The sequence below is a fragment of the Vombatus ursinus genome, unplaced genomic scaffold (assembly GCF_900497805.2).
Source record: "Vombatus ursinus unplaced genomic scaffold, bare-nosed wombat genome assembly UNPS02014807.1, whole genome shotgun sequence".
Classification (NCBI taxonomy): Eukaryota; Metazoa; Chordata; class Mammalia; order Diprotodontia; family Vombatidae; genus Vombatus; species Vombatus ursinus.
This window is the reverse complement of record NW_020954585.1, coordinates 7,560,692-7,584,638: the sequence shown is the minus strand read 5'-3', so window position 1 is coordinate 7,584,638 and position 23,947 is coordinate 7,560,692. Positions and strand designations below refer to the sequence as shown.

The 23,947-nt window shown below is 39.3% G+C and overlaps 1 protein-coding gene across 1 annotated transcript in view; it reads left to right on the top strand.

The window, feature by feature from the left end:
• Positions 1 to 861: 861 nt before the first annotated feature.
• Positions 862 to 23,947, top strand: part of LOC114052311 (eukaryotic elongation factor 2 kinase-like) — a 59,753-nt gene continuing 36,667 nt past the window's right edge. The window contains exons 1-2 of the mRNA XM_027874861.1: positions 862 to 1,183; positions 15,808 to 15,908. Coding sequence (XP_027730662.1) covers positions 938 to 1,183; positions 15,808 to 15,908 — 347 coding nt within the window. The 5' untranslated portion in view covers positions 862 to 937. The remainder of the gene's footprint in view (positions 1,184 to 15,807; positions 15,909 to 23,947) is intronic.

Below are 23,947 nucleotides of genomic sequence, written 5' to 3'. Positions count from 1 at the left end.
TGGTGGTATAGTGGATAGAGCACTGGGACAGGAGTCAAGATCTGAATTCAAATCCAGCCTCAGACCCTTACTAGGAGTTTAACCTTGTGCAAAGCATTTAGCCTCTGTTTGCTTCTGTTTCTTCATCTGTAAAATTGAGAATAATAATAACTGCATCTCCCATAGTTGTTGTGAGGATCAAATTAGATAATAATTTTAAAGCATTTAACATAGTGCCTGGCACATAGTAAGCTAAAAATGTTAGCTATGATTATTATTAATAATATTTTAAATGCATAAATTAAAATTCAAAGGATTACAAGGGAAAAGAATTGCATTGAAATATGGTTTGTATATATGTATATACATATATGTATATATAAAACAATTTCACAGACCCCTAACACCCTCCCACCCATCACCTTAGAGACAGTGTAATAATCATTGCATCCTACTAAGTTTTCCTTCATCCACCCTCAGCAGTACCCTAGTGGTGCCATATTATAGCACAATCCAAACCAGTTTAAAATGTAATTGAGGAATGTTTAGCAAAATGAATAAAAACACAGTAAAACATAGATAACATTATATTTTAAAATTAAGTCATATGCATCCCACAGGGATCCTTATGTACACATTAGTAGCCCCCATTTCTATTTGGGGTTTTCACAACTGTGCTAGAGAAGTAAAGTGTTCTGAGGATCTAACTTGCTATCAGCTTGATTCCTTTCAGGCCCTAGGCTTGTGAGTTGATGCTTATTTGCATGGCTGACTTAGTAGGTTCTTTGTTTTGTTTGTTGTAGTGTCTCCTGAATAAAGTTCCTAGAAAATTTATGTTTTTGACTGAATGCCACTCACTCCTTTGTCTTGATTTCTTGGCAGGCACCTCCTCATCAAATTTGCCCTGTCATTCTGGCTGCTTCCATCACCACGTGGGTAAAACGGGCACCCTACAAACATGGCAGACGAAGACCTTATATTCCGCCTGGAAGGCATTGACAATAGCCAGTCACCTCACTCCCATCATGCTGGCTTTTCTGATGATGACAGTGATGGGGAGGATGGCTACTACATCTGCCCCATCACAGATGACCCTGCCTGTAATAAGATTGCTAATTCCAAGGTCTCTAACTACTACAGCAACTTAACCAAGAATGAACAATATGGATCCAGCTGTTCACCTGGAAATTCCTTCCATTTTAAGGTACGTATCTTCCTGGGAGTCACCCATGTGGGAGGTCACTTACGGTACAGTGAAAAGAATGCTGGATTTAGAGTCAGGAGCTGGGTTCAAGATCTGTCTCTGCTACTCATTGACTGTGAGACCTTGGCCAAGATTGGAGATTTGGGGGGCCTCTTAGTGCTTTGGAACTAAAGCCGTAATTCTAAATGAGTCTTGGAGACAATTAAGGTGTTTATCTTTCTGGACATAGGGTTCTTTCTACTAAACTAGTTTGAGGTCTTTCTTGAAACACATTATACTCTTTCCTGCTCAACCTTCTCACAAGTTGTTCAAGGAATGGCACCTTGACAGGATCAGGTCTCAGCTTGCCTAGAGTTCCAAAGGCCTCTTCAGGTGTCGGTGTTAAAAATTGCAGTGTTAAAAAATGTAGCTCTGTGACTGGTTATTGAATTTGAGGACTAAATGGAAAAAAGCTTGTTAGTGGAAGGGAACTCAGCAGCCACTGTAGTTCAAGTCCCATACATAAAGGCAATCCCTACTCTAATGTACCCAACAAGTGGTCATGCTCTGAGGACTGCCTGGTCATCCAGCCTCTCTGCCTGAAGACCTCTAAGCAGGAGGAGGCACTTCTCAAGGCAAGTCCATTTCACTTTTGAACAAGTCTAGTCATTATGACATCAAACTTATATTTGGTTCTTTTCAATTTGTGATCATTGTTCCTGGATCTGCTACCCGAGGCAGATTTTTTTTTTCTTTCCATTGATGGTGATAGGCAAAATCATCCCGTACTTATAAAGTGTGGTTCTAAGTTCCTTTCTAGATGAGACAAATAAAAATGCTTGATAGAGCCAATTCTTGCTTATTTGGAGGCTAATGAGCCAGTTGTGGACTACCCTGTTTCCTGACCATTTGTCCTTGTTGCGTCCCTTAGCATCTTTTGTCTGGGTAAGGAGGATCTTTAGAACCTTCACTATTTCATGAGTACCATGCAAGAGCAGAGAGAAACTGTAAAATTAACCTCATCTTCAAGTTGCTTTGGATAGCAAAGATTAAATGGAAGGAAAAGATAGTATAGCCAAAAACCCCACAACATTTATGTCCATTGCTCACAACATACTATCTCTTGAATTCCAGTTGGATCAAGGAGTCAAAACAATTACTAGAATAAAAAAGAATAAGGAATACTTCTACTGTAGGCCACGGTTGTCCTGTACTTCCCCACACCCCCCTTCCCCTCCATTCCCCTCATTCCCCTATCCCTCTGCCATCTACCCTCTCCCTACTGCCATTCATCTTGTATAACACCAAGGTGACTTATAATTAGTGGGGTTTTTTTAAATTTCACAATATTTATTTATTTATTTATTTTGCTCTATGGTTTTCTTCCTTTCAGAGTAATAACATGGGGGTGGAGGCAAGAGGGTGACACAGAAACCTATATTTTAATGCTGCCTCTATTTGGACCATTAGCTCAGTTGTGGATAGAAAATAAATTCTTGATAAACTTATGAAACAAAGTATTGTGGACAAGGTGGATTTGAATATGAATACTTAAAAATTCTCTGTAACAGAAACCAAATATAATCAAAAGACAAGCAACAGATTAGGGAAAGAAATCTCCATGGTAAATACATTCAATGAAAGCTTGCAATCCAGGAATTGTTTCAGATTTATAAGGACAACACCCAGTCCACAGTGGATTAGTGGTCAAAGAACATGAGCAAACACTTTACAAAAGAGGAATTCCACGTTATAAATAATCATTTTCCCTAATACCCAGAGAAATGTATGTTAAAGTAACAACTTCACTCACAATTACCAAAAATAATTTAAAAATAGATAAATATTGAGGAAGCGTATGTTATAGATTTAAGCCTATATTGTTGGTGGAGCTGCAAATTGGTAAATAACCTTTACCCAGTAATCTCATTAAGGTAATTTATTTTTTACTGAAAGGAAAAACAACTGTCTATACAAAAAAATTATAACTATATTATTTGTAACAGTGAAAAACCTGGGAGCAACCCAAATTTGCAGTGTTTAATTATTAGTTGAATAAATTGTGGTATTTCAATATAATTAAGAAGTACATATAGCGCTATTAAAATGACAGGTATGTTTTGATGGGTCTATGATTTCATTTAGCGTGACCAGTTCAAGGAAATAAGGACATATTTTTATATGAAATAAAGTAGAACTAGTGTGAGTCATACTGGCTATAACTTTTTAAGAAACTATCCATGTATACAAATGTAACTATACAAAGAGATTGGAATGGGGAAATGGGATAATTGATAAACTGTTATTTGGATGTTACATTATATTCTGTTTTGTGAATAGTTTGAATATATACATGTTTATATTAAGTTCATAATTAAAACTATTTTGAAAAAAGTGATGACTGAATGAAAGAAGAAAGTTGAAACTAATGGCTAGGATGGGAATTTCAATTGTCCATGGGATTTTTGTCCATGATGGTAACTACCTTGAGTTAATTTTATAAATAGAAGTCCCATGGATTCAATTGATACTCTACGCAGATGATTCTCAGATCTGTTTGTCCAGCCTTAACATCTCTCCTGTCTTCCATTCTCAAATCTCCGACTGCCTACTGGATGTCTCAAACTGGATGTCCCTAGGACATATTAAACTCAACAAGTCCAAAACTAAAATTACTGTCCTCCCCCTCTTTCTAACTTCCCCGTTGTCGTCAAGGGTACCAACATCCTCCCAGTCACCCCCGCTCAGAACTTAGGAGTCATCCTTAACTCTTTACTCTTGCCCCCCACATCCATTCCATTGACAAGTCTTCTCATTTCTACCTTTATAACACCGTATGTGCCACTTTCTCTTCAACCCTGCCATCACCTGAATGCAGGCCCTCATCACTTCACTCCTAGACTATTCAAATAGCCTTCAGCTTAACTTCCTTGCTCAACTACTTCCCCCCTGAAGCCCATCTTCCATTCAGCTGGTAAATTGATTTTCTTAAAATGCAGGTCCAAGGAGCAGCTAGCTGGCACAGTGGATAGAGCATAGGCCCTGGATTCAGGAGGACCTGAGTTCAAATCCGGCCTCAGACACATAACACTTACTAACTGTGTGACCCTGGGCAAGTCACTTAACCCCTTTGCCTAGCCAAAACAAAAAAAAAATGCAGGTCCAACCATGTCACACCCTATTCAATAAACTCTCCAGGATTAAATATAAAATCCTCTGTTTGGTGTGCAGAGCTTTTCATAACCTCCCCGCTACTACCTCTCCAGTCTTCTTACACCTTACCCCCCTCCATATACTCTTCAATCTAAGGACGCCTTGCAGTTGCTCAAACAAGATACTCCCAATCTCTCCACTCTGCATTTTCGCTGGCTGACCTCCATGTTTGGAACTCTGTTCTCCTCACCTTTACCTCCTGGCTTCCCTGGCTTCCTTCAAGACTCAGCTAAAGATTCACCTTCTTCAAAGACCTTCCCCATCTTTTTTAATCTTAGTGCCTTCTTTCTGAGATTATCTCCAATGTATCCTATACACGTGGTTTGTATATAGTTGTTTGCATGCATGAGACTATGATCTCCTTAAGAGCATGGATTATTTTTTACCTTTCTTTAGCACTTAAGCACAGTGCCTGACACATAGTAGATATTTAATAAGTGCTTGTTTGATGACTTGTTGGCTTGACTTAAGTACAATGTAAAATGGGGATAATATTCATAATACCACCCTCACAGGTTGTCTTGGGGAAAGTGCTTCATAAACCTTAAAGCATTATACAAGTAGAGGTTATTCCTATTATTAAATAACAGCCACAATGGCAAACTGCCTTGGGCTCACATCTATTGAAGCAGATGCCTCCTGGGTTAAAATGCAGTGGTATGCTGGTTTAACAACCAACTTTTCCAAAAAAAAGTATGTATGTGTTCACATATGTGTATTTGTTGTTCAATCATGCCAGTCATGTCCAACTGGTCGTGACCCCATTTTGGGGTTTTTTTTGGCAAAGATAGTAGAGTGGTTTGCCATTTCTTTCTCCAGCTCATTTTACAGATGAGGAAACTGAGGCAGCCAGGGTTAAGTAACTTGTCCAGGGTCGCACAGCTTGTCACTGTTTGAGCCGCGTTTTGAATTCAGGTCTTCCTAACTCCAGGCCTGTTGCAACACCTAGTTGCCCTTGTATATGCATATATTTGCTTACTGTAAATTTTAATGATATAAAGGATACATATTAAAATTTACAAATAGTGAAACATATAGTACTCTTTATTGTAAATTCCATGTAGCCAGTTGATTGTCCCAGAATGCTTTTGTTGATTTTTGTCAAACTCTTGTATCCATAGCCAATCTGTGGTTGCAGTTCAACCATGATTTGACAAATGGAGTTGCATCCCAATCTGCTCTTTTCCCAGTACATTTATTGTTCTTAAATCTGACACATGATCTACTGTTTAATCTAATTCTCACCCTCATGAAAGCTGCATTCATAAACTGAAGCCTCTTTCTGCTGTAGCATGACTGATTACAACAGTGCTAACTTTTTTGTATAGTTGCAGGGATTGGAACATTGTTTGGTTCTATATTATCTACAAAATTTTGAAAATTGTTCAATTCAACTTCATGTTTTACAGTTTAATATGAGAGATGTTTTTTCACCCTCTCTCCATTGTGAAGATAGTTCTTCATAATGCCAAGTAGTTTCTAATAAATCCACATAATTAAAAATGCATTCATTGTTTTTTCTGTCCAATAAAAAACATAAGTTTATGTGTTGAAGTATATTTTCTAGTAGCTTATACCTGGGAAGAGAATTAAATTTATTATTTTTATTGAATGAAATATATTTGAACTTATTTGAATTAATGAAATCTTCAACCCAAGATTTGGTTTCTAGTGCCAATTTTCAAATTTTTCCAAAGCTTTTCTGGTGGGTTTGATTGATTTTGAGCTCTCTGAATGTTAGTTCATCTTTACTACAATGCATTTGAAAGTAATGAAAATTCTTCAAGAATGTCGATCATTAAAGCAAGGTCTTACAAGAAATTAATGTTAGCTAATCTCTTTGCCAAACCAGAATAAGAATAAGAAAAATGCAGGATTTGCCTGCCATATACCAGTAGTATCTTATAAAGTACATGGCACCTATCTCAGTCCCAGTACTCAACTAATTTTAATAGTTCTTTTTACCTATAAAGAACTATAAATTTTAACTTCTTTATATTTTCTAACTTGTTTTGATTTTTTATTAGATTGGTGATAAATAAAATAAACCTTATCCAGAAATATTTTAAAATTATAAACTTATTTTATTTTATATGTTGAACCATCAAGGGATGATTGCAGTTGATTATTTAAATAGTGCCAAATGATGATTTTAGGAAAATTTTCTAATGCCTTCACAGCTATTCAAGACTTTCCAACACTGTGTTAGCACCATCAGAACAAAATATGATCAAGTTTGCTTTCAAATATTTATTATTAAAGTCACATTCATTTAAAGTAGACAATGTATTGAAAATACATTCTACTGTGGTTGACACCAATTCTTCTAAAGCAACAAATAACATTACTGGTACAGGAGCTGTTAGAACTATGCACTGGCTTGTTTAACAACTGGCTCTCAAAGTTCCTACAAATTTAACAACTAGCTCTAGCACACCACTGCACCTGTTGTAGTCCCAACACAATGGCATATGTGTGCAAGCTGCACAATAAAGTCTCCTTCCTCCTTAGGACCTAACCCTTTTGTTTTCTGCTTTTCCAGTCCTGGAAGTAGCTTCCTTTCTGCCATTCTTCCTGACTAGTTACCATCCCTAGATGCATGTGACCACTTTATACTGGTCGAATAGGAAGTTCCTTTGGTCAGATGAGACCTTAGATTTCAGAATGGTGAGGGGTGAGGGGGCTAGGAAACCGTCAGGAAAATGATATTGTCCAATCAACTGATTTCTCCCTTTCTTAAAAACGGGATCCTAAAGTTTATGGTTAAATAGTAATTTGGTTAAAGGCAAATGAGTGGTATCAAGGAGATGAAAATGAGAAAGAAAATGAAAGTTTATAGGATCAAAGAATTAGAGCTGGAAAGGGACCATCTAATGATTTTATAAATGAGGAAACTGAAACCCAAGGTCCCACAGGCATTACCAAAATGGGGTTGGGATTTGAACCCAAATCCTCTGACATCAAATTCAGAGTACTTAACCATCCTGTGCCCTCAGCATGAAACCAAAAAGGTCGGGACTGTTTACTATAATTAAATAGCACATGTATTCCTTAACTACAGTAATGATGATGATAATAGCTCATCTTTACATTGTAGGAGACACAGACCTAGTAAGTAGCAAATCATAGACACAAACCCAGGTCTTCTGATTCAAATTGAGTTATTCCTTCCACCGGACAGCCTCTCATTTCCTACCAGAGTAAAAGTGTGGTTTCTGCCCCAGAGTGAGAAGCATGGGGATATCTTAAGGTATCCAGAGAGAGAGAATGTGTATGTGCAAGTGTGTGTGTGTAATTCTCAAAAATCAATTTTTATTTGCTTTAAATGAGTGTCTGCTATAATGGGTTGGGGAGGTAGGGACAAGTCAAATTGAAAGATAAGGTGCTTCAGCCCCCTGTGTCTTCCCTTCCCCTTTTCCCCCAAATGATGGGAATTATGGAATAGATCTCACTTTTGTCTCTAGCCCTTTGGAGAGAGCAGAGGTTTGGCATTTGTGTATACTTGGGCATTTCCAGAATTCTTTATCTGTGGCTAGAGAGGAGAAGAATAGTGACAAGCAAGACCCCCTGAGGATTTCATGTGATACTTTGTGAACTATGGAGACTTGGATTTGTCACTGTTTTCATTGAGAAGAGGTCAAAGTAGTGCAATGGAGGGCGGTTAGGTGGTGCAGTGGATAGCACACCAGGACTGGAATCAGGAAGACCTGAGTTCAGATGTGATCTGCAAATTACTAGCTGTGCTACTCTGGGCAAGACACTTCACCCTGTTTGCCTCAGTTTCCTTATCTGTAAAATGAGCCAGAGAAGGAAATGGCAAATCACTCCAATATCTTTTCCAAGAAAACTCCAAATGGAGATGTGACTAAAAAAAGACTGATCAACAACTTGTCGTGGAAAAAATCCATCATGAGACTTTTGGAGATGTCTTAGATCCTTGCCTTGCTGAGAAGAGCTAAGTTTATCAAAGTTAGTCATCACACTGTGTGGCTGTTATTCTGTACAAAGTTCTCCTAGTTCTGCTCATTTCACTCAGTATCAGTCCATACAAGTCTTTCCAGGTTTTTCTGAAGTCCTCCTGCTCATCATTTCTTATAACACAGTAGTATTCCATTACATTCATATACCACAACTTGTTCAGCCATTCCCCAATTGATGAGCATCCCCTCAATTTCCAATTCTTTGCCACCACAGGGCAGTGGAAAAAATGATGACTGTAGGTTCAAATTAAAAAAAAATAATTTATGTGCTTATTTGCAAGAAAAGTGCTGGATTTATTCTTTGTGACCTTGGGCAAGTCCTTTGATTTGTCTAAGTCTCATTTTCCTCATCTGTAAAATGGGAGGCTTGCACTAGAAGACTCCTCCATTTCCACCTCCCCCCCCATCCTTTCCAGTCCCAAATCTGTGTGAAGTTACAGCATTTACTTTATGGTGATATTGAATATATTGTTCTTCACATTTAGCTTTCTTTGCCCTTTTCTTCTCACCTGTCTGAATTTTTCAGTTTGTTGTATTTTATAAGCAATGTTATTTCATCATATTCAGTTTTTTCAGCCTTTCCCCAGTTAATGAGCACCCACTCTAACCCTGTTTTCACAGCACTTAAGGTCTCCCCATGTCTCCACGTCTCCCCAGATTTTCAAAACAAAAATTAAATTGTGATTTGAGATCCTTGGTTGAAAGTACTCTAAATATTGAAAAACTTTGGAAGAAAAAGGAAGAGGGTCTCTTTTTTCCCACCCTCTGGCCATTACTTTGGATCTACCCTGATAAATGAGAAAGAGGCATCATAAGACTTAATTTACTCAGAGCTGCTTTCATTTAATTTTGAGACATTATCCAGACCCCTTCTGGGCTGGTGGTCAACACTCATTAAAATGCTTCTAGGTTCAACTTGATTTGTTTTCATATGTGGAGCAAAAGCCAATATGGTTTTCCCCAGGGGAGAGGGTGAATTCCTGCCAGCAATCAGGGAGGAACGAAAAAAGAAGAGAAAAGGGCAACTTAGGTTTAAATATTTGGGTTTTTTTATACCCTGAGGAAGCAGGAGAGGTAAATCAGCCCATTTAGATCTGTATTTTAAAATCAAAGTGGTTTTTGAAAAATGTCTTTTTATCTTTTTTTTGTTACTTCCCTCCTTTCCCCTCCCCCCCTCCCCATAGCATTCCCTCGGTGGAAGCTACAATTGGAACATTACTTTATTAGGAAGCATTTACTTGTTGCCACCTGGCAAAGAGCAAAGGGCATCTTTCCAGGGGGCGGAGAGGAGATGGGCTTTAACCCAGGGAACCAGAAAAAAGGTAGTGGACTAGGAAAGAGGAGCAGTGTGTTCTGGCAAGGGGAGATTGGCTGGTAAATCAGTTCTCTGTTTGTGGGTCCAGTCATGCTAATGTGAACTTCTTTTGTGCTACGCATAGCCAGGTACACCTGAGTCAGTCAGTACAGGATGTGTTTGCTGGTTTAGTGTTCTGGAATCTTGCCCAGGCACAAAACGTTCAGAGGCTCAGTGAATTCTTGGGAAGATAAGGGTTTTGTTTCAATCTGTGCCCTTATATTTGTCCAGTTTTAAGAAAGCAATTTATAGAGAACAATAGCTACTGGCCCTTGTTTTTTTTTTCAAATCATTATTTCTTAATTTTATTTTTATACTTGTTTCTTTACCACAGTCATTTACTGACACCCTCCTCCCCTTTCTAAGAACCCTTCCTTGTAAAAAAGAAAAACAAGCAACATCAAGGGACAAGAACCAACCGTACCTTAAAATGCAACATTCAGTACCCATGGTGTCCCTAACCCCACTTGTGTACAGAGAAGTGTGTTTCATAATTCAGTTCTCCAGAGCCAAGATTGTTTATTGCAATTCATCTGAATTTAGATGCTTCTTAGTATTTTCATTTGTGCTGTGATAGTTGTTGAGTATATTGTTCTCCTGGTTCTGCTTTCTTTGCTCTGTATCTGTGTATACAGTTCTTCCCACTTTTTTCTGAATTCTTTATCCAGATTGCACCCTCTAACCCTCAGGGTTCTGTCCTGGTCCCTCCTCTCTTCCCCCTCTATACTACTTCACTTGGTGACCTCATCAGCTCCCATAACATCTGTGTTATGATTCTTAAATCTACCTTTCCTGCCCTAATCTCTCTGCTGACCTCTAATCTCAGATTTCCAATTGCCTTTCAGACCTTTTGAACTGAATGTCCTGGGTCTGTCTCATAACCCTTCTGTGCTCTAGGCTAGTGTTTAAAGGTATAATTTGCAGAGAAAGCACCGATCTGCATTGTGAGAAGAAGTCTTCTCACCTGGGAGTTTCCCCATGCCACTGAGGTCACAGATCCAGTCCTTGTCTCCGTAGCCCTCAAAAATTAGACCTGGGGGAACTGTGAGTGTAGGGCATTGCATACACTGTCAAATTCACTTGATAGAGCTGTTGGATTTTTAAAAATTCTATTATAAGGAATGGGTAGGAGGGCCATATTTGGCAGTGAAGATGATATAAAAACAAAAAAAAAGTTAATTAAAACAGTTAGGTCACAGCTACTGTAAGAGTTGCTTGTTGTCATTTGAGGCTGTCTGGGGCTCTTCTTAGTTTTAGCAAGATTTGCATAATGATTTTCATTCACTAAACTTGGAGCCTTCACTAACCTTAAAATGGAAAGTTGTTTTCTTTCTATGTTGTAGAGAATAAAGCAGAAATTAACTTCACATTGATATTGATAACATCAATTTTAGAAAAACTTTTCCCTTCACTTACTTAGGGGGTAGAGTTTGAGTCAAATATTAAATGATTTAGAGTTAGATTATGTTATATACTTGATATTTGTGATATATTAGATATTTTTATTAGATTTGCTCGTCCCCAAAGGAGGAAAAGATTATTTGATCTGCACCCTCAAGGTCCATCATCTTTCTCTTCAGAGGTGGGTAGCCCTAAGGGCAGCTAGGTGGCGCAGTGGATAGAGCACTGGCCCTGGAGTCGAGAGGATCTGAGTTCAAATGTGGCCTCAGAGTTGTGTGACCCAGGGCAAGTCACTTAAGCCCAATTGCCTCACCAGAAATAAATAAATAAATAAATAAATAGCGTAGTCAGCCCCCTGAAATCATGGTTGGTCATTGGCTTGATTAGAGCATCTCTTGAAATCAGGGTGATGAGAGGAATTGATAGAATTGAAACTTCGTAGATAGAATTGTTGTGGAAAAAACACAGGCTCTGGGTTTAAATTCCACCTCTGACTCTTACTCAGAATAGCTAGCATTGAAGCAGCTAGGTGGCACAGTGGATAGAGCACCTTAGAGTCAGGAGAACCTGAGTTCAAATCTGGCCTCAGAGCTGTGTGACCCTGGGCAAGTCACTTAACCCCAATTGGCTCACCAAAAAAAAAAAAAACAAAAACAAAACAGAATAGCTAGCATTTATATAGCACTTTGAGGCTTGCAAAGAACTTCACAAATAATTCATTTTATCCTTATATAACAACCAGAGACATGGTAAGTGCTATAATAATAATAATTATTATTATTATTATCATTTTATCGATGGGGAAACTGAGGCAGAAGGAAGTTAAGTGATCTGATCAGGATCATAGTAAGTGCCTGAAGCCAGATTTTAATTCAATTCCTTTATTCCATATCTAGTACTCTCTCAGCTATACTACTTAGCTGCCTTTTTGTGACTTTGGGCATGAGGCATAACCTTCATGAGTTGGTGGGTTTGGTTTTTTTTTCTTTCTCTAAAATCCATAAAATGAAAGAATTGGATTAGATTAGCTTTGAGAGCCCTTTTAGCTCTAGATCTAAGAACTAGATCAAGGTTACAGAAATAGTGGATATTACTGTTAGTATGTTACTTTTGTTTCCAAATATAAAATGGAGACAGTTAACTGGAGGGGAACCATTTTTTATGGTGGCTGTGTGATGTATGTAACCAAAGTTGAGGGAGAAACGATGTCCAACCCTGAGAAGTATGTTGCACAGTCAAGTGCTTTCAGAGGATATAAGGATGGTCTAGACACGTTGTAAAGCCCATTCCAAAAAGTCTCTGATTCTGAGACTTTAAAACCATGGAAAGTTCATCAAAGCCCCTCAGTTGGGAAAAGGCTAGATGGATTATGGTATATGAATGGTATAGAAAACCATTATGCTATAAGAAATGATGGAAGAGATGGTTTCAGAGAAACTTGGGAAAATTTGTATGAACTGATAACAGTGAAATGAACACAAGGAGATCAATTTAAATAATAACAATAAATAACAATAAAGACAAAATACAAAAAAAAAAAGGCTGTAGAACTCTAATTAACTCGGTGACCAACCATGATTCCAAAAGACTGATTTTGAAACTTGCTACCTATCTCTGAAGAGAAAAATGATGGACTTTTAGGGTGCAGATTGAGGCATACATTTTTGGACATGAACAAAATATTAATTTGCTTTGCTTGAATATACATGTTTCCAACAAGGATTTTGTTTTTCTTTCTCAATGGGAGGGGAGAAGGTAAGAGAGAGAGAAGTCTGATTTTTGTTGATTGAAAAAAAATTAATTTAAAAAGTCCATCAGGCGCAAGCGGGATCACTCTTTTTAGTCCAAACAGACATTTCAGTTACTTATTTTTTCAATTACTGTTAATTATAAGATATCTTGGGAAAGATTGGTATATTTGTTCCCTCTAAATAAATGGGGAAGGAGAGGTATTATTGTAGATATTACAGAATATAATACGATCATTAGCCTGTTTTGTCATCGTAATCCCAGGGCCTAGCATGGTATTTTTGTGTTTTTTTTAATTAAATTTTATTTTATTTTCAGATTCAGATTTTCTCCCTCCTATCTCCTTCTCTCCCTTCCTCCACCCCAAGAAACACAGACCCCATTAAAAACATGTAATCAAGCAAAACAAAATCCATTATTGGCCATGTCCAAAAAATTTATATGTCCTCTGACTCCCCAGGTGTTAGCATTTTTCCTCTTGAGTCCTCTGGAATCATAATTGGTTACTGTGTTGATCAGAGTTCCTAAAATTGGAGGTTGTTTGTCTTGACAATATTGCTTCTGGTTCTGTTCCCTTTACTCTGCAACAGTTCATACAAGTCTTACCAGGTTTCTCTGAAACCATCCTCTTCATGATTTCTTACTACACAATATGTGATCATTTACATGCCATCATTTGTTCAGCCATTCCATTATTGATGGGACTCTCTCAGGTTCCCAATCCTATGCCACCACTAAACCTAGCAGTGTTTTACATAAAGTAAGAGCTTTAAAAAAAATGCTGAATTGAATGGTGAATTGATACCTTATAGCCAGCCCTGGTTGGAGCTGGGTAGGAAGAATAATTAAAGGGAAGTTAGTGAAAAAATAATTCCTAGAAGGAGTATAAAGGCCTTTTTGAAAACAGAGACTGAAAGGAGCCTTTGTGGAATGGCATCTTTTCTCTTCTGCTTTGGGAAAATGCAATCAATGAGTAGTTCTCTAAAACCAACATACCACTGCAAAATAATTTCAGTTTTGTGAGTCCTGGCTGGACTTAGACTAGATAATTATCTCTAGAATCTACCTGGCAATGACTAAGCCCTGGTGACTTTTCTCCTTATATGGTAAAGTTTTCTTTGGGGAAACCAGGAGAGTGTAACCCTCTTGGGTTAAGATTTTTATTTTTAAATGTTTTATTAATGCCTTTTTTTTTACACTGCTCTCACTTGCCAGTGAACACCCCCTTACCTTCTTGTAACTGTCCCTTGTAACATAGCACTACAGTTAAGAAAAACACATCCTTGCTTGGGCCACGGATGCCCGACAATGTCAGCTTCATTTTGTGCCTATAATTCACTGATGATCTGCCAGGAGTAGGCGAGGTTTGTTCACTGTGAGTCCTCTGAAGTTTACATAGGTTGCTGCATTTAATCAGCGTTGTCATGTCTTTGAGTGCCATTCTCCTTTACGTTATTTCCATCATTGTGTAAATTGTTTTCCTGTCTTCCTTCTATATCACTTTTGTAACGTCATCTCAAGTTTCCCGTCTTGTCCAGGCTAGAAGTTCAGGGCGGCTACTCAGGGGCCCAAACCCTCTTTACTGATCAGGATGAGAGCTTTGATCTGTCCAGTTTTTGTGTTTTTTTTTGCCTTTTTTGTTGTTGTTGTTTTTTTGTTTTTTGTTTTTTTTGTTTTTTTTTTGCTTTGGCAATTGGGGTTAAGTGACTTGCCCAGGGTCACACAGCTAGTAAGTGTCATGTGTCTGAGACTGGATTTGAATTCACATCCTCCTGACTCCAAGGCCAGAGCTCTATCTCCTGTGCCACCTAGCTGCCCCATTCTGTCCTGTTTTCAACCAAAGTTGCCTCATTAGGCAACCTGCTGTCCCTACTCTCCCTGGGATCCACCGTATTAAAGTCAAAGCTTAGTACAGACACCCATTTGACTTAGCCCACTGCAGCTGATAATTCCCAAACTCGAGATCCACTGGTCCTTGCCTCCCCAGTAGCTGATATATTATGAATAATTATTTATATCATTGGTTTATTGTTTGTTTGTTACTCTTAATAAATTACATAGCCAGTAACCTTGATATTTGTTTCAGCCTAAGGAATTGGGAGTGAGGAGAGAAGTAATAAATATAGAGAGCTCAACAAAAACTAGTTTTTGTTTGTTTCAAAGTGAAGGTAAGTAGAGAATTCTGGGCTGAATTCTAGGCTAGAATCACAAGCTGAGAATCTCAGTGTCACAAGCTGGATCAAAAATTGTTATTTATCACATCACAGGAGTATAGATGAAAGGCACCTACCTAAAAGGTCATCAACTCCAATCCCCTCATTTTACAGATGAGAATACTAGGGTGCAGGGATGTGAAGTGAATTACCCAAGGTCACATAGTGAGTGTTAGAGGTAGGATTTGAACTCGGGTCCTCTGACACCATAGTTAGTGCTTTTTCCTCTACATCAAAGGTCTTCTTGATATCTGGATCATATTTACTCAAGGGTCGCTTTTTTGGCCAATTTTGTCAGCATAGGGGTACACCAATTATGTGACTGTTAAAGGGAGTGAAAGACAAAAGGTCAAAACAATGCTAAGATACTGTGTTAACTGAGAGTCAGTCTATGTAAAGCAGGCTCAGTAACATTGAACTTGCTGAATTCTATACTAATTAACCACTTCTAATTATACTTAAAAATGGTGTGGAAATTATTATACTAGAAATCCTGTGCCTTTGGGCACTTTTTGAAAACCTCATTTCTCCACCCATGATTTGAAGGTGCTTTTGTGAACTATGTTCTTGAAAAGCATAATGAGTGAGATTATTTTCTTTTCCTGAACCAACACCTGGCCCAAAGAGGAAAGAAATCTGAGGGAGTAAGAAGTTCAGAAGGAAGTAAGACTGCTCTGATTAAATTGGACTGTGGTTTGGTTCTTTTCCTAACTTGCTGGTGTATGACTTATGCAGGAAACTTGGAAACATGCCATTGAGAAAGCAAAACACATGCCTGATCCCTGGGCCGAATTTCATCTTGAAGACATTGAAACAGAGTGTGCTACTCGTCACAGGTCAGTGATGTGTCTGGTTTTTTTTCAAATTGACATCATGTGGACCCCAAAAGAAGTCTCTGGGAGTGGAGGGACTGAGAGGCTGGTGCCTAACTTTTCTTTGGTTGAATGCCATGTGTTCAAAATAAGGCCAGGTGCCTCCAGAGGCAGAACTCAGCAAGATGGCCATTCAGACTACATAGGTCCCATCTCACCTAGTAAGATTTGGAAGTCTAGAGTACAAGACAGTTTAGTAAGAAGAAGTTTCTGGGGATCCAGTAACCTGGATTCTAGTCTGAACTGTGCTACTGACTCACTCTCTGTGTGATTTTGGACAATTTATTTTCCCTAATCTGAACCTCAGTTTCCCCCTTTATAAAAATGAGTGTGGATCTCTTGGTGCAGTGAAAAAGATACTAGATTTGGAGTTACAGGACCTGGTTTCAAATTCTGGCTCTGTCGTTTTTTTTACTAGCTGTGTGACTTTGGTCAAGTCTTTCAGTCTCTCTACTCCTTAGTTTTCTGAAATGTAAATAGAAGAGTTTGGAGTACTTGACCTGGAATGTCCCTCCCATATTAACCTATTATCCTGTGAACACTAATGTCATTTTCAGCTCAAAAATTCTTTGATTTTGGATATGCCACAGGCATCTTAAACTCAACGTATCCAAAAAAGAACTCACCACTTTTCTCCCTAAACTCCCCTTACCTGAACCTTCCCTTGGATGTCACCCAGGCCAACAACCTCAGTATCATCCTCACTGACTCCTCACGCTCTTTTCACTCCACATATCCAGTCAACTGCCAGCTCTTGTCATTTCTGCCTTCACAACATTTCTCATGTATGTCCCCTGCTCACCACTGATAGAGCTTCTACCTTGGTTGAGGCTTTCATTCCCTCTTACCAAATTATTGCAATAACCTTCAAATTGCTCCATTGGCCCCAAGTCTGTCCCAACTTCAATCCATCTTCCGCTCAGCTACCAAGGTGATTTTTTTAAGTTGTAGGTTTGACTTTCCATCTCATTGAGTTCCAGTGATGTAATGTTATCTCTAAGATCAAATATAAACTCCTCTTTTGAGCACTAAAAGCTCTTCATAACCTGGTGCTTTCCTACTTTTCCAAGTCTCCTTTCATCTTACACCCTTCCCTGCACCCTACAATCTAGCTCCACTGGCCTGTTTACAGTTCCTGGAACACTGAGTTCCATCTTCTGTCTCTGCCTTTGCCCTGGCCATTCCCCAGGCCACTTCTGAGTTTCTTCTACCTCTTGACCACCACCTCTGGCTTTCCCTGTCTTCTCTCAAGACTCTGCTAAAATCCATCTGCAGGAGCTCTTTCCCAGTACCCCCAGCTTCTAGTGTCTTTCCTTCTCAGTTTACTTTTCATCTCTACTGTGTCTTATATGTAGAGTTATTTCCATGTTGTCTTCCCCATTAGAATTCAAGCTCTTTGAGTATAGAGACCATGTTTGCCTTTCTTTATATTCCAGCATTTAGTACAGTGCTTGGTGCTTATTAAATGTTGATTGGTTGATTAACTGGTTCAAAATAGGAGAGGATTTTACTTAATGCAAACCACTGTGCAAATCAGTTATTTCAAATTGATACGTTATGTTCTCTGAAATTACCTTCCTCATAACGAAATCAATCAGGCTTCAAAAATATTATTGAGCATCTACCATATGCCCAGGGGAAGCTATTGGACAGTGGATAGAGTACGGGGCCTGGAGTCAGGAAGACTTCTCTTCATGAGTTCAGATCATGTTGTGTCCCCCATTAGTTAATGGGCTCCATGAGGGCAGGGTGTATCTTTTTGCATTTCTTTGTATTGCCAATGATTAGCACAGAGACTGACATATAGTAGGCACTTAATAAATATATATTGACTGACTTTACTTCAATATTTCAAGGATCTATGATTTCATTGATGAAGATCAAAACTCTTCTATGATTTGTAGATAGTCTTTAAGTGATGCTTCATCTTCAGTGCCTGGCACATAGTAGGCACTATATAAATGTTAGCTATTATTATTTATACTACATAGTTATTTACATGTTGTCCCCCCCCACTAATCTGTGAGCTCCTTGAGGGCAAGGACTATCTTTTTCTTTCTTTCTTTCTTTCTTTTTTTTTTGGCTAGGCAATGGGGTTAAGTGACTTGCCCAGGGTCACACAGCTAGGAAGTGTCAAGTGTCTGAGGTCAGATTTGAACTCAGGTCCTCCTGACTCCAGGGCCGGTGCTCTATCCACTGCACCACCTCGCTGCCTGCCAAGACTGTCTTTTTGCCTTTCTTTGTAACCCCAGTTGCTTAGCACAATGACTGGCATATAGTAGGTGCTTAATAAATATTTATTGACTGATTTTATTTCAGTATTTCAAGTACCTCTTCATTAATGAAGATCAAAACCATTCTATGACTTTCAGATGTTCTTTAAGTGATGTTTTGTCGTCAGTGTCTACACAAGAGCCTGGCACATAGTAGGCATTTAATAAATGCTTGTCAATTGACTGAATGATCAAAAAGCTCAACTCCCTGCAATCAACCTGGTGATGAACATTTCATAACTTATCTCAGCCTCCCCTCAAACAACAAAGAAGCACAGAGGATAAAGAAATCAGTAACTCTAATATGAGATCAGAGGTGATACATGCAAAGAACAGATATAGAATACAATGAGAAAATCAAGGGGGGAGAGTTGGAACATGATACATGCAAAGAGCAGATATACAGTACAATGAGAGATTCAAGGTGGGAGAAATGACTTCTAGATGGGGAGATAGAGGAAGGCTTCAAGAAAGAGATCGTGCCTGAGCTGGCCCTTAAAGGATAGGAAAGAAAGAATTTCAGATGTAGAGATTGGAGTGAGGGAATACAAAGCACATTGTGAATAAAGGCACAGAGATAGTAAAGGATGGCACAGGGGACATTGTGAGTAAAGGAAAGGAAATGATAAAGGCTGGAATAAGTCTGAAGGATGGTCAGTAGGTTCCTAGGGTCACAGACTTAGAGCTGGAAGGGACCCCAGAAGCTATGCAGTCCATCCCCCACTTAGCTGTCAAAGTGATCTTCCCAAGTCACAGGCTTGACCGCGTCACCTCCCTGCTCAGTAAAGTTCAGGGGCTCCCTCTCTCCTCCAGGGTCAAGTACAGAATCCTCTGTGTGATGTTCAAAGCCCTTTAAAGCCTGCCCACCCCCAGCTTTCCAGTCTTACACCTTACACCACTCCCGCTGTAATTCGGTAACTCTGGCCTCTTTGATGTTCCTCGCACAAGCTCTTCTGACTGAACTAAATTAAGTCAAAAGTATGTTTGCCAAAAAGACCGCTTTATGGGGCAAGCGTTCACATGGTGGTCAGAAAAAGCAATACAAGGACACTTTGAAGGTCTCTCTTAAGAACTTTGCAATTGATTGTGTGACATGGGAGACACTGGCACGGGACCACCCAGCATTCTGAAGGTGCAGTGCTCCATGAGCAAACCAGAATCCCAGTAGCTAAAGAGAAAGGCAAGATGGGCAAAGTTAAAGAATCCACCCCAAATATTCACATGGGCTATTTGTGCCCGATCTGCCATAGAACATTCCAAGCTAGCATTGGTTTGGTCAACCACAGTTGGATGCACTGTAACTTGACTCTAGCGTAGTGATGTTGTTTTGGTCTTCTTTGTTCTTTTGAACAGTATCAGCCATCTTCTGACTCCAGGTATTTTCCACAGATTATCTCCCATGCCTTAGGGCAGCGAGGGGGTGTGGTAGATAGAGTGTTCGACCTGGAGTCTGGAAAGCTTATCTTCCTGAGTTGATATCTGGCCTCAGACACTTACTAAATGGGTAACCCTGGGCAGGTCTCTTAAGCCTGTTTGCCTCAGTTTCCTCATCTGTAAAGCCAGCTGGAGAAGAAAATAGCAAATCACTACAGTGTCTTTGCCAAGAAAACCCCAAATGGGGTTATAAAGAGTCAGACACAACTGAAAAATGACTGAACAGCAGCTCCCATGCCCCAAATTCTCTCCCTCCTCATCTCTGCTTCCTGGCTTCCATCAAGCTCCAGAAAATATCTTACCTTCTATAGGAAGCTTTTCCCAATCCCTCTTAATTTTAGTGCCTTCCCTGTATTGATTATATGCAGTTCATTTTGTATATATCTTATTTGTACATAGCTTTTATTTTATTTTTCTCAATTATATGTAAAAAAATTTGAAATTCTTTTTTTTTAAATTTGTAGTCCAAATTCTCTCTTTCCCTCTCCCCCCTTCCCTCCTGTCCTTGAAAAGGCAAGCAGTTTTACACAGATTATAATGTCAAGTCATGCAAAACACGTTTCCATGTTATCCATGCTGCAAAAGAAAACACAGTCCAAAAAAAAATAAAGAAAATATCTTTACTTTCTGCCATCTATCTGCATTCAGACTCCATCAGTTCTTTCTCTGGAGGTGGATAGCATTTTTCATCATAAGTCCTTCGGAATTGTCTTGGATCATTGTCTTGCTCAGAATAGCTAAGTCATTCACAGTTGATCATGATAGTGTTGCTGTTACTGTTGTACATAGGTTTTTTGCATGTTGTTTCCTCTAACAGATTGTGAGCTCCTTGTGAGCAGGAACTTTCTTTGTATCTCCAGGGCTCAGCACAATGCCTGGCTCGTAATAAGTGTTTGTTGACTGACTGACGCTTTAATTTTACAGATGAAGAAACTGAGGCCCAGGGAACTGAAGTGACTGGCCAAGGTCAGCCTTTGGGTTTGCAACCCAGGGTCACATAGGTTGTTAACATTACAGGTGGAATTTGAACTGAGGTCCTCTGACTCCAGAGCTAGGCTTTTTCCATTGTACCTCAAGTAGTTCAATTGGGATAGATTGTCAAAAGGTGACAGAAAAGGCTGGAGAGGTAGATCAAACTATATTGGAGAAGGCCTGGGACATCAGAAAACATTTGGTTAAATCCCTCGTTTCACAGATGAAGAAACTGAAGCTTGAAAGCTGTTTGAGGGCAGGGACTGTTTTTTGCCACTTCTTGTATCCCCAGCACTTAGCACAGTGCCTGGCACATAGTAGGTGCTTAATAAATGTTTAGTGATTGATTGATGTCTAAGATCACACAGATAGTGAGTGAACAGAGTTAGGATTAGAGTCCAGTTTTCCTTATTTCCAAATTAGGGCACTTTCTACTACACCATCCTGCCTCCTTATCTTGCATGATGCAGGAAAAAGAATCTGTTCTTTGAACAGGCTAGCATTAAAACCAGTCCTCTGATTGCCACTGCCCTGTCAGTCCAGTCTCTAAGCCACACACAACAGGAAGCACCAGTGTGAGGGCTCAGAGCAGGTTTCAGCACAGATTGTGCTCCTCTCTGCCTAAAATAGCTGTTCCTTGGCTGAATGGGCAGGGCTTTCACGCCTGGAAGTTAAGACCCTGGGGCCAGCTTCTTCCAAAAGACCAGCCTAGGAGAATGTGATAGACGTGCCACAGCAGGTCTATCTGTGTCCCTTCTGTGTATCGCACTGTCTATATCCCCTCTGCTGGGCAGGCATATGTTTATGTTGTAATTTGAGTAGCCGACCTTCCCTGGGCCTGGTTGCTGGGTGTTGACTATTAGGATTCCCTTGGATTTCTAAATTGGACAGATTCCTCCCTTAAAATAGGTCTAGTGGAAGCCAAAGCCTTTTTGTCAGAGTTGGGTTTCCTCTGCCCAGGGCTAAAACCAAGCTGATTTGTTTCCTGGCCCTCATACTTCCTCTCTGCTATTAGCTTCTTCTGCTTCCTGTAATGAAGTGGGGTACCCTGTTTGAGAGGCATGCCCCTCTCCTATCAAACAGAAATCTCCTCACCTTGGGCTCCCTATTGATGCTGAGTTTTAATTATTTTTCTGTTACTAGAAGCCATAGCCTTTAAGGGGAGGCAAAGGAAGGGAGGAAAATTTTCCCCCCAGTTTCAGTCCTTAACTGCCCGGGTTCCCCAAGTTATCAGCATGTCTTGCATTCTTGCTCAGTCTCTGTCGTCGTCTCTCCCTACTACCCCCCGCTTGAGGGAGGCCGTTTGGTGAAGCAGCAAGAGCACTCACTGAATTGGGAGTCTAGTCGCTGCTTTGCCATCGACTAGCTCTTGGGCAAAGCTTTTCTCTTCTCTCTGCCTCAGTTTCCTCGTCTATAAAATGAAAGCGCTAAGACTAGTTCTCTCCAGTTTCTTCAAGCTCTAAAATTCTCTGAGCCTGTAAATGATAACCTAAAGCACAGAATCACTGCCTGTCCTCTTTATGACTACCCATTACAATTTACTCTGTTAGACTGGCCCACGTATTAAGTCTTTCTCCTTGAGAATGTATGTCATCCATACTTTCAAGTGTCATTTTTGTTACTGGGCTCTGGGAATTAATCTTTTTATGTGAGTTGTTGTCTTTTTTTTCTTTCATTTTTGTGGGGATTTTGATTCCCTCCCTGTGAGCATGTTGTTGTTCAGTCATTCAGTTGTGTCTAACTCTTGGTGACCCCATGAACCATAGCACACCAGGTCCTTCTATCCCATGGGGTTTTCTTGGCAAACATAGTGCAGTGGTTTGCCATTTCATTCTCCAGTGGATCACCTTTTGTCAGAACTCTCTATTATGACCTATTCATCTTGGGTGACCCCATACAAACATAGCTCATAGTTTCATTGAGTTATGAAAGCCCCTCCACCACAACAAGGCAGTGAGTGATTCAGAATGGTTGTGAGCATGTGCTCAGGATTAAATTTTTCTGACCTTTTCATTTTTAAAATTCAGGATGACAGATGGAATGTCAAGGGAATGCTCCTGGTATCTTATGTCAAAATGAAAACATAATTTTTACTTTTTAAAATTTTCCTAAGACAGCCCCTGTGCATGGCATTATTTGATCCTTAGTAATCTTAGCCTAGCTTCTGTCTCTTGGTTGTTGGTTTTTTTTTCCTAAAAAGCAACTCCAATCTGTCACTTTCCTTTTAATCATTAAATTAACTTTCCCAGACTTCCGGATGTTCTCTCCCCTTTGCAGATGTCATCCTATCTCCTTCCAAGGATTCACAGTACTTCTAACATGTTAAATAATAGCTTCCACTTACATAATATTTTGCAAATTTGACTACATTATCAATTTTGAATCGTACTTGAGAGGTAGCTTGATGTAATGCATAGAGAGCCGTTATCGGAATGGCTCTTCTAAACTGTCTGTGGAAATGTTGTTATTTGTTGTTTAAGTTCAGAATGGGACAGCTAAGTGTGGATAGAGCGCCAAGCCTGGAGTTAGGAAGACTCTTCTTCCTGAGTTCAGATCTGGTCTCAGATACTTACTAACTGTGTGTTGCCTCAGTTTCCTCATCTGGAAAATGAGATAGAAAAGGAAATGGCAAACCACTCCAGTATCTTTGCCAAGTAAACCCCAAATGGTGTCACAAAGAGTCAGACACAACTGAAAAAAGACTGAACAACTATAAGTTCTGAATGAAAAAATATTTTTTTTCTCTAAAAGTGATTATGGACTTTAGGAAGTAACCTAGATGCAGCAGATATTCTTAACATGTTTAGAATCCAGCAATTTAAAATGGAGAATGTCAGAATAATGATAGATTTCCCAGGCAGTGTTGCCTTGTGGATAGAGTCTGGACTTGTAACTTAACCTCTCAGGGCTCTAGGCAACTCTCAAAGACTTTTTATGTTTCAGAGAATTTGCTGACCTGCATTAGCAGTTTTCCTCATTAGAGAGTTCATTAAGCCATTGAAATGACACGTCCATTCCCTTTACCTATCTGAATGAGTCCCATAAGATAAGTATTATAGGTGTTATTATCCTCATTTTAAAGATGGGGAAATACTGAGACTTGACCAACTGATTTGCCCAAGGTCATGCTGCCTCTGGATCAAAATAAGCATTGTCATCCATATATATGTGTGTATATATATATACACATACATATATGTGTGTGTGTGTGTGTGTGCATATATATACATACATATATGTGTGTGTGTGTATATATATACACACATATATATGTGTGTGTATATATATAGAGAGAGAGAGAGAGAGAGAGAGGAGAAGAGAAAG